Genomic DNA, 11,502 nt, shown 5'->3' with positions numbered 1-11,502 from the left:
TTCAAGGAAGAGAAAAGTATACATTTATTACTGAGCCACCCTTTGAAATCCAAAAGACTGGGAAAAGGGGTCAGAGACAAAAAAAAAAAAAAAAAAAATTGCACTACTATGTAAAGCATTACTAGTAATATCTCATAAAAAAAAATGTACAAATGTTTGTTAAAATTTTTTATATCAAGCCTTCAAATGATTTTGGTTACAGATATTATACATATGAAACTACAACATGTTAAATGATACAATTGTATTTTTAATGGTAAGAATTAAAACAACCAATAAACAAACGCAAGAGAATTCATAAGCTCTCTTATTGGTTTTGCAAAAGAATAAGGGGAAAAAAAACCATAAATAGTAAAACTGAGGTAACTGCTATTGTACCAAGCAGGGGAGAAATAAAACTCCTAGAACACAGAATGACAATAGTTAAGGTAATGCACATTTGTTGTTTGAAAAGAATAAAGGATTCATAATTTTCTGGTCGCCATGATTTCGACTTATGACACTAAAGCGGACAACACTGGAGAATGTTTTAAAGGCATCTCTCATTAAGACACTGCAGGCTCTGAGACTACATTACAGAATTCATATGACACTTTCTACACCAGTCATAGAGCCTACATAATGCACGACAGAGGCAGTTATATCCATTCATAATGATAACAATGCATGACATGAAACAATCATACACATTCAAACACCCCTCTAGGTCATGATGCATCTCAGGCATTCATTATAAAGTAACGCACGTGGCTATGAATGGCTATAACAGCCTTATGGAGGCTGTATGAGTGGGTGCACTGGAAGGCTGTTTTAGAACAGCTAACTGTATAGAGAGGGCAGTGAGAGAGCGAAACGACAAATGAAAAGACAAAAGAATTAAACCATTTACGAAGGAGGAGAGCCTTTTGGGAATGAAGGGAAGGTACTTAAAACGCCACAATTCGCAAGGGGTCTATGTGTGTGATGCCCTCCCCTTTGTCCTGCAGAATCTGTGCATTTTCTTTTTTTTTTAAACAAGCCCAAATGCTACGATATAACCTCAGTCCTCTTCGAAAAGGCATGTATACACATACCCTTGAGTCCCTGTTTACTAAATGAAAGGCATACGAAACCAAATGACCCAAATTCATTAGAGGTAATTTGGGTAAACTCATGAGTACTGTGGGCAACACTGCTACAGGGTTAACTGGCATACAACTCATTTCCTAGGCAAAAATTAACTTCAGTTTGGGCTTAAAAAGATGGTGAATCACTGTTTTAAGAGATGCTAGACATAAGGCAAATACCAGGATTTAACCGGTGTCTGCGCAGCCACCAAACAATAATAAATTACACTATTTAAGTGATAAATGAGAAAAGTGGTGATCTGTCTACACAATCAATCTGCAGGACTGGATTAGGAATACATATTTAAATGGTTTCAAATGGTTATGTTTTGTAAATTGCAATAATATTGAAAAATGTGACGGGTGGCAAAAAAAAAAAAAAGAAAAAAAGAAAAAGAAAAATTGCAGCAGGATACATCTAAAAACTTTGAGAATATTCCACTGCCCCTCCAAACCAATCACGTCATGTCAGTGCACATCCTCAGCCAATCCCAGACGAGAATAAAAGTGAGAGTGACAAGCCAGTGTTCTGTACCACACATATGGGATAAATAACAAACAACTGATTCTCTAATACACACACACACTCTTTCACACAAAAGCACACACACCTCACAGTTTTCCAATTCTATAAAGACTGCTAAATCATAATTGAGCAAGACCCACCCAAAAGCCCCTCTTTATGTATAGATATAATTTGAATCTTATGCAATCTTTTGTTCCATTTTTTGAAGACAATTTTTTTTCCTATTAAAAAACAATTATGAATTTTGTAATTTGTCCCTCTATATTGATACATACATATTTATATATAGCTATATTTGTTGGTAAAATATAAAAGCCCATGCTCACAACATTAACCTTCGTAAAGACCACCACACCACGGTGTGCTCACATAGCCGGGAATGTTAGTGCACATACACTCATTCACACAAGACTGCAACATACCAACACCCACCCCCCCCCAAAGGGGAGAACTAAACTATATATATTTATATATTAAAAAACCAAAAAAACAAACAATATCAGAACCAGAACATAACCAGAATGATAATATGAACCATAATCTTTGGACTTCCACTCAAAAGAATTAGTGATCAAACAACCGAAGGAACGTGTGTGTGTGTGTGTGTGTGTCTCTGTCTCAGTTAGCTGGATATTCATAGATGAATATCAAACAATGTTTTTGATTCAAAGTTCTAACAAATCATTTGCAGCAGTCATCTGTGTGTGAGGAGTAATTTAGCATTTGGAAGTTAATTGAATGTAACAGGGTAGGAGAATGACAAAGTGTTTAGTGGTGTGCATGTATATGTGTGTGTGTGCGCGCGCGCGCATGTGTGTGTATGTGTGTTTTCGGTGAGCAGCGTCACTCGGAATCCCGCTGGACTTCAGAGGCATCTGCTCGGCAAATAGGACAGGTTCTGTTAGCCTAGAAGACAGAGGAGGATAGATTGTCAAATTGGTCTAAGAAACATATAGATCACAACTGGGGAAAAGCTATAGTTAGGCAAGTCTATCTCTGCCTGAGGGTGCGGTCACACTAGCAAAATCCCATGGGAAAAATAAAGGTCCATTGTCAATAGTGTCGTCGTGATGTATGAAGCACAGCTCATACAAAAGTCGCTTTCAAACCAAGCAGCTTTCTGGTGGTCAACGCCAAATTTGTGTGACCAACTTGAATGGGTTGTGAAATCAGCATGGGGACACCTTATGCCCTCACATGAAATTCATGATTTTGTGGATTCAAATTGAAATGACTGGATTTTGGCCGCAAAAATTAGCTGAACAACAATAAATGTGACCACACCTTAAGACAGTGTTTCCTTAAACAGGGGGCCTCAGAAAAACTTCCCAAGAGGCTTAGAGACGACTAAAAAGGATTCTGATCTAAATTGCAATGCTAAAAAAACTATATAAAAAAATAAAAACGTAACAAATTTCATAATAAAATAAAATATTTATTTTCAATAACTAATGCGCTTTTAAATGAAAGTTCTTGAAAGTTCTAAAAATCACAAAATGCATAATGGTTAGATTAATTTAATATATCAATGCTGTTTCCACTTTGTCATAATAGCAGAAGAAATACTGGAAATAGTCTACATCAGGGAGCCTTTAAATATTCTGCTGGACAATGCAGGCATTTGAGTTAAGAAGGTTGAGATCCACTGAAATCCTTTATATAATTTAAGGATATAATACCAATAGCACCATTATTATTATTATTATTATTATGTGAATAAATAAAGTTAATAAATTAATTAGCATGCTTGCTTACCTTGAGCCATTTATCAACACACTTGGCATGGAATTCGTGATTACAGGGCAGTACTCTCAACAGCTGACGAGACTCGAAATCACACATGCACACTACACACCTGTAGGGAAAGAGGGAGGACATAATGTTATTAATTCACTTTTTCCAACATCACGATTTTGTTTATGTATTTTTAAAACAAATTAAAGAAAGTGTCTATTTGAGGCATTTTAAAAGGCTTTTTCTTTTAGGAGTACAAATATTCCATGTAGGTCACAAAGTAGTTAAATAACAGTCTGTAAGTTTTAAAGTTTGTGTATTGTACTCACAAAGTCTGCTCAGACTGATGGTTGCTGGGGTTGAATCTGTAGGAAGGCAGCTGTTCGATATCGGCTTTCGTCAAACCTCTGGGCTTCGCTTCTCCGAGACGCTCGGCAAGGTTTAACAGAGCCTAGTCAAACACAAGAACAAATACACATGTAAAATAGAATAAAGTATTCTTAAAACAAATTCCTAAAGTGTTTCCTGAGATGATCAGAGACACGCACCTCATAATTCTCAACCTCTCCATCATCTACATCCAGCTCTAAGCTAATGGCGGGACCCACTGCTGTTGGCTGAACTGGAAGAACAGATCTGAACCACCAAAAAAACCAAAGAGAAAAACAGTGACATTTTCTACAGCTCATTGTTTCTCTGAAACAACACTCTGATGTGTGTTTGCATGTGTAACTCACAGGAAGTAGGGCAGCAGACTCGGGTGGTACGGAGGTGGAGGTACGGCCTGCTGAGAGCGGTAGCGTCTGCCTGTGATTCGCCGAGGCATGAAGTGGGGATACGGCTGGAAAGAACACAAAACCGTTTTTAGATTGTTTAGTTTGCATTAGCCGCGTTTCCACTGTCGGGCCAAAACCAAGCAACAGTGAGTGCCAGGTCCAGTCGCATTACCACTGTCAATATCGGGGCTTCCTCTGGGCCAACGGCCAGGGTTTTTTGGCCCGCCGAATACCTTGGTCCAAAGCGGGCCAACTGGGGCTCGAGGAGTGGTTATGAACAAAGGCGGAGTTTATATGATTTAGGAGAGGGTCAACACTGCTGCTCATTTCCCATGCTTTCATTTCAGGCTACCAGCTATTTATGAAAAAAAAAAAACTTAGGATTGCAGAAGTTTTAAATATAGGCAGAAATATATTTATATGTGGTGCTAAAGGCTACTGTTTAATAAATCCACATATGGCAAATACCACAGACTGCTTGAAGAAATTAGACCAAGCATATATGATTATAATCTTGTATTTATCGGTCTCTTCCCTGTGCAGCTGTTGATACCGTACTTATGCATCCGCAAATGTTATAGATTAAATGTGCTCAGGTTAACTCATAACTTTGTTCTCGTGAGCTCCCTCTGTTGGCTGATAGGATAACCGTATTGTGAGATGGGAGAGATTGCATAATTTAGTGGAAAATTTATAGAAATTCTCATTTTTTTTCTAAAGAAATGTGACGCAAGCATGAAATTTTATCAATATTTTTCTAAATATTTTAGCTTTTGGACTTAAAAAGCCTTAATGGAGTTGTTTTATGCATTCATTTGATCACACAAATGGAAGCAGGTGCGACTGAATAAGTAGGAACGTGTCTCTTTTTGTATGCAATAATAAATATAGAATAATGATTAATGTGCACTCCTGACAGAATTACTGTCCCTGTAACATTTTTATCATAAGCACTGGTTGATGCTGGAGTCTTAAGTCTTCAAGTAAAAACCAAATGTTTGCTCCTGTCATGCTTGGTTTTCAGTCAACAGGTGCAATAGTTGTGTGACATCATTCTATGGAGTGTTAAGGGCAAGTTTTAGGGTAGTGCTGCGGCCCGACAGTGGATACGTAGCTTGAGGTTTTTGTTAGCCCTGGTTCGCACTGGCCCGACAGTGTTAAAGCAGCTTTTGATCTGAGGTGATAAAGCTTGAAGAACACTCACCACACCAAAGAGCTCCTGGTGCAGGGGTTCATGGGAGAGGAACTGTAATGGGGTGGAAGGTGGCAGAGGACTAGGATGGCCAGAGTGAGGATAGTTAAACCCTCCAGCTACCGACAGATGATGATCCCCCAACAACTCCACCTCATTCTCTATCCTTTGCAGTGGCTATTCACAAAAACAAACAAACAGGATTTATTCATTTTCTGATTGTCAACATGTGTACTGTAAACATTACTACTAATACTGAAATACTTTTAAATGTATTTATTTAATTAGCAGAACTATAGTAAAAAAAAAAAAAAACTATGTATTAATATAAATATTTACACAGATTTTGGGGTCAGTAATTATTATTATTTTTTATTTTAGAAATTGATACTTTTATTCAGCAAGGAAGCATTAAAAAGAAAAAAGAAATTTATAACATTACAAAACTGTTATATTTTAAATAAATGCTGTTCTTTTGAACTTTCTATATTGATCAAAGAATCCTGAAAAAACGAATCATGTTTCCACAATTTTTAGGAAGCACAACTGTTTTCAACATTTATAATAATAAAAAATGTTTCTTGAGCACTACATCATTCTAACATATTAGAATGATTTCTGAAGGACATTGAAGACTGGAGTAATAATGCTGAAAATTCAGCTTTGTCATCACAGGAATAAATTACATTTTAAAATCTACTAAAATAGATAAGCAGCTATTCAAGGTTGCAATAATATTTCACAATATCACTGCAATTGATCAAATAAATGTAGCCTTGGTGAGCATGAGGATTTTTTCAAAAACAAATTAAAAAAGATGCACAAATCCCACAATTCTGAATGGTAGCTTAAATAGATAAAAATAAAAATATAAATATTGTGTGGGCATTGCGATTGTATACTCACAGATCGAGACTGTTGTGTCTGGAAGGGTAAGAACTGTCCAGGAGTGGTGAGGTGGCCCGGATGATGTGACAGATGCGGAGGATGAAGCAGGAAGGGTGGCTCGCTGGAGAGAAGAGGAGGAAATGCGTACGGCACTGGCAAATGCTGCACCGAACACGCCGGCAACATCTGCAGGTCAAACAAACAGACAAATTATTTCAGACCATTCCAAATGGAGATTGCACCCTCAGAGATTAAAATAGTAATGTAACAACGTCCTACCACTGGGAGGCAGCATATCCAAACAAATCAATGAGCTCAAAAAAATTGATGCTGTGTCTTTACACACCCTGATATGTACTTACTGGAGGTGGTACGCTACAGATTGGATAGTGTTGCTGTCCACTGAAGACCACAGAACAGGCAGGCACCTGCTGCTGAGAAGAGCATGCTGGGAGATGCTGTCCTGTGCAGAGGGGAGCAGGTAGACCATGGGGCGGCACTGGAGAAACTGTATATGATACCGGCACCGTACCCTGAGGGAGCTAAAAACGCATGCAGAAACAATAAAAATAAATATATATACACACACAAAGAGTCATTAATTTTGTTAAACGTCCCAAATAACTTTGAATTATAAATCAACCATCATAAAAGTGTCCACTTCAATAATGATCATGCTAAATGATGTCAGTACCTGCTTGTTAATTCGGGTCCAAGCCACTACTTGTTTCAATTGAGAATCTTAACAGCTGTTTATGAGCACTCTTTATTCATATCATACATTTAAGCTAAACTTTTAAAAACTCAGTGTACACTACAATCTCTGGGCTCACTGTGACCCAGCCGGCAATATTTGAACAATTCATAGAAGATGAATCACTGTCTGGCCATCTGAGATTTCGGTATGCACCTAAAGGTTATGATCATAATTTTTCGGTAGTACTACAGCATAGCGGGAGTGTTTATTAGCACCGTTTGTTGTTTGTTGTTTGCTTTTGACATCTGACTTCGTTTGGACCTGGAAACTGAGACAAGTGGCGACAGACGTGAGATTTGAAAAAACAACACACATTACCACTAGAGATGTGGGGGTACGCGTCTCACACACACAAAAAAGTTATGATATAGGCAGTGTTGGGGGTAACTCATTACTAGAAACTTGAGTTACGTAATCAGATTACTTTTTCAAGTAACATTACGTTTAAAATTTACAACAAAATATCTGAGTTATTTTGAAATAAGTAACGCAAGTTTTCCCATTTATTGACTGACAGCTGTCTTGTCCCCATGTTGAGACAAACCGAAATGCAGAGGCGTTGTGTGTAAACATGATGGTTATTGTAGTTCTAGACTAAATTTGAGCGTGCATTTACTCATCTCACTTGCACACAAAAAAGATTAAATATTCCTCAAAATGAATGAAATCAGTGAAATGCAGGATCAGAATCCTATGCAAACCTCCAATAACTAAATATGTTAAATAAAACAGATTATTTTGAACACATTTAATCTCACTTTATTGACCAATGTACTTGCTACTGACCTTGGATGATTCATTTTAAACCAAAAATGACTAGATTTTTTTTGTAGGTGTAACTTTAAGTGTTAAACTTTTTTTCTCCTGCATCCTATTCTTGCGTTATCCAGAATGGCAGCAAAGCTGAAAGGTTTGCTTGAGCTGAGCCCTCTACTGTACAAGTGTGAATTTGCATTTGTCTTTACATTTGCCCTAAAATATAACTTGTTATAATAAAAAAAAACAAGCCCAACCGAAAAAAAAGTAACGAAAAAGTAACGTAGCACAAAACTTTCCTAAAAAAGTAACTAAGTAGCGCAATTAGTTACTTTTTAAGGGAGTAACGCAATATTGTAATGCATTACTTTTCAAAGTAACTTTCCCCAACACTGGATATAGGACATCATAGTCTGCTTAACATTGCTGCTCAATAAGCCCCGTTATGATCTCACTGAAACACTGAGCTCCCGCCCCAACCCTCTAACCTGCTCATGGAGGTCCATCACCATGGCGCCCTGCTGTGGCGGGTGCAATAACCGTGGCGAGAGCGTGGGTGGGTGAAAGGCCCGGGGCTCATCAAGGCCGGGTGGAGGGTGGGATGGTGGCTGGCCGTAGGGATGAAGAGAATGTGGGTGAGGAGGGTGGCGGTAGTTTTCATCTTGTCCCCCACCCGGGGAACCATGAGGGGGATGGTGCCGTGACAGGCGCTCTCGTCGGCCACGCTGACGCCGCACTGGAGGACTGCACAGAAAGAGTCACATTTATTTATAATGTCTGCACTGCTTATATAAAAGGCATACAATTTTGTAAATAATAAAAATAAAATAAAAACAAACATTCACTAAATGGAATGTCTATATAATAATATATCCATTGGCTGCACTAAATGTTTATTTATATAAAAACTGTGTTTTAAAACATTATTACCATTAATTAGCATTCATACATCATATCACATATATAATTTTTTTTTTTACATTTAGTGAATGTTAAAGAAGGTTATTTTTGTATAGATAGTTTTTATTAAACATAAATAAACATTCAATACAGCCAGTGGATAAAGATATAGTATTTAATATCACATAATATATTCATTGGCTGTATTTAATGTTTATTTATGCATTTAATAAAAACTATTTTGTACAAAAATAGCCATCTTTAACATTCACTAAATAAAGAAATAATTAATTATTATATTATTCCGTTCTAATAACCAGCTCCAGTATTTATAATGCTCACTGAGGGACTAAATAACTAAAGAAAAGATAAGAATTATGGGCTTTCCCCCTAAAATGTGTAATTTTCCAGCACAGTAATTGATATAATTCAAAATACAGTAATCCATTTTGAAACTGCTTTGAAACAATGCATTATACAGACAAACTAGACAAATGTCACAGCACAGCATGAGCTGACAGCTAATCATGACAGCAATTAGTACTAGCAGTTAACTAACACACAGCATACCTGCGTCTGTGCCGTGCAGGTGTGTGGCAGCGCTCGGGGTGGTAGTGTGGGTGGGGATAGGGGTGTGGCCTGCGACTGGGCGGAAGCTCCCATGGTCTGATTGGTGGTGAGGGTGTGGAAGGAGGGGCCGAGGTAAACTCCAATACAGACTGCTGGGAAAGACGCTGTCTCTTCGGACTAGGAGAATCCTCCGTCTGAGGGACAAAACACAGTAAATCGCTCATTAGTAACTCATCTACAATTACAAACCAATCAAACTGCACCATTACTCTTGGTACTACAGTTTTTTTATTTACTTAAAGGAACAGTTCACCCAAAAACGTGTTTAAAATGTCAAGCTAAGTTTGAATGTGGAAGCGCAAATGAGCTCTGAAAGCTAAGCTAAAATGTTTTATCAGTGAATTTCAGACTGTTCTTCACATAAACCTATCATCTGACATCAGAAGACTTTAAACACGAGTTGTCGCCTAATTTCTGGTGCTTTTTGAGCTTGACAGCCTTCATTGGATTCAAAACAGCTTAAACATTCTGCTAAATATTTCCTTTCGTGTTTCACAGAAGTCAATCAGTCACACAGGTTATAAATATAATTCCTCTCCCACTATATGAGAAGCTTTGTTTGTGAATATTTAATGCAAAAAGATAGTTTTTTTTTTGTTTTTGTTTTTTACCTTGCACATTTTACCTTGCACATATGCTAGTTTTTACAGAGCGTAAAAACAACACCAACAGCAACACCAACAACAACAACAATTAACATTCCATTTCTAATAATGTTATAATAAATATTGCTCACCACTGGACAAAAAATTAAATAAATACAGCACAAAAAGGAGTAGTTTTGTACCACAGGAATTCCCCACAATATTATAATCCACGATTGTGAACACACACACATATACATACACATATATATATACATACACATATATATATATATATATATATATATAAAACCATTTTTTTTTTACATATGCTAATGGGTTTTGCCCAATGAGAGCACAAGCAGCTTTTGTGCCTGACGGCATTAGTGGCATTTCCTGTTAATTATATCACTGCCTCTGTTGCCTAAGGCAGTGTGAGGTCACTTCCCGAAAGTTTGAGGAAACCCATGGCTTGTTGCTCAACACGCACACTTGCTCAGCCAGTGTTACACAAACTCATTCATCTCAAGTCAGCCATCTCCTCTAAGACATGGAGAAACATGCAGCGACATATGAGTCAGTATGTGTAACATGCAGCTTCATCTAACACTCACCTTTTACTGGAAGTCAACACACACGTGCTCACTCATGACTAAACACACACACACTTTATGGCCTGATGAGCTTGTCAAAACCTGGGCCTACTCAGTTGGGAAGAGTCATAGTTTAACAAGGGGCAAGATCAGAAAAGGGACGACTGACTTTCTTAAAGCACTTTCGGGTGACTAACAAGTTACTCAGACAAACTTTTCAAACACAAACCCACACACGTCTCTGTAAGGCTTTTAAGATGCAAACTAGAGGAACATCTTAAAATATCACAAGTGCAACTTCAGTGAGAACCACATGGTAGACGCAAACAAATGGACAGTGTAGAGAGAGAGAGAGAGAGAGAGAGAGAGAGAGAGAGAGAGAGAGAGACAGACAGAGAGGAGAGAGAGAGGAGAGAGAGAGACAGAGAGAGAGAGAGAGAGAGAGAGAGAGAGAGAGAGAGAGCGAGAGAGGACAGAGAGAGAGAGAGAGAGAGAGAGAGACAGAGAGAGACAGAGAGAGAGAGAGAGAGAGAGAGAGAGAGAGAGAGAGAGAGAGAGGAGAGAGAGAGAGGAGAGAGAGAGAGACAGAGAGAGAGAGAGAGAGAGAGAGAGAGAGAGAGAGAGAGAGAGAGAGAGAGAGAGAGGGAGAGGGAGAGGAGAGAGGGAGAGGGAGAGAGAGAGACAGAGAGAGAGAGACAGAGAGAGAGAGACACAGAGAGAGAGAGAGAGAGAGAGAGAGAGAGAGGCGTTGTGGGTGGTAAGGTGAGCTCACAAAACAGGGTTAAGCCAAGTGTGGAGATACAGAGAGCAGCCGTTGACACCAGGAAAGGCTTTTGTGTGTGTGAGAAATCAGTAACAGGAAACAGCTGGGGAGCAGGCTAGACTTATCTGCATATGGATTTGAGTCAGGTTTATTTGAATGTCTCTTGAAACAGATACACCATATATTCCCCCTCATCTCATTTTCATGTGGTAAAAATGTCACTTCGATCTGCTTAGACTTCCAGCAGGCACTTCTTTACACATCTCTGTGTGAGAGGTGAGACCTTGCAAAGCAACG

General features: G+C 38.3%; 1 protein-coding gene across 2 annotated transcripts in view; it reads right to left on the bottom strand.

Moving 5' to 3' along the window:
* rnf38 (ring finger protein 38) overlaps nt 1–11,502 on the bottom strand; it is a 36,727-nt gene continuing 25,225 nt past the window's right edge. Inside the window, exons 4-13 of one of the 2 annotated variants that reach the window (XM_082164425.1) lie at nt 9,206–9,399; nt 8,224–8,479; nt 6,585–6,764; nt 6,241–6,408; nt 5,347–5,511; nt 4,104–4,207; nt 3,915–4,011; nt 3,696–3,817; nt 3,388–3,487; nt 1–2,538 (exon numbers count right to left, since the gene is read on the bottom strand). In XM_082164425.1, coding sequence (XP_082020551.1) covers nt 2,476–2,538; nt 3,388–3,487; nt 3,696–3,817; nt 3,915–4,011; nt 4,104–4,207; nt 5,347–5,511; nt 6,241–6,408; nt 6,585–6,764; nt 8,224–8,479; nt 9,206–9,399 — 1,449 coding nt within the window. In that variant the 3' untranslated portion in view covers nt 1–2,475. The remainder of the gene's footprint in view (nt 2,539–3,387; nt 3,488–3,695; nt 3,818–3,914; nt 4,012–4,103; nt 4,208–5,346; nt 5,512–6,240; nt 6,409–6,584; nt 6,765–8,223; nt 8,480–9,205; nt 9,400–11,502) is intronic. The other variant, XM_082164426.1, reaches the window with a different exon arrangement.

This window comes from Leuciscus leuciscus (assembly GCF_965113295.1).
Source record: "Leuciscus leuciscus genome assembly, chromosome: 3".
In the NCBI taxonomy this organism is placed as follows: Eukaryota; Metazoa; Chordata; class Actinopteri; order Cypriniformes; family Leuciscidae; genus Leuciscus; species Leuciscus leuciscus.
The sequence above is the reverse complement of the archived record's forward strand: the minus strand, read 5'-3'. Positions and strand labels throughout refer to the sequence as shown.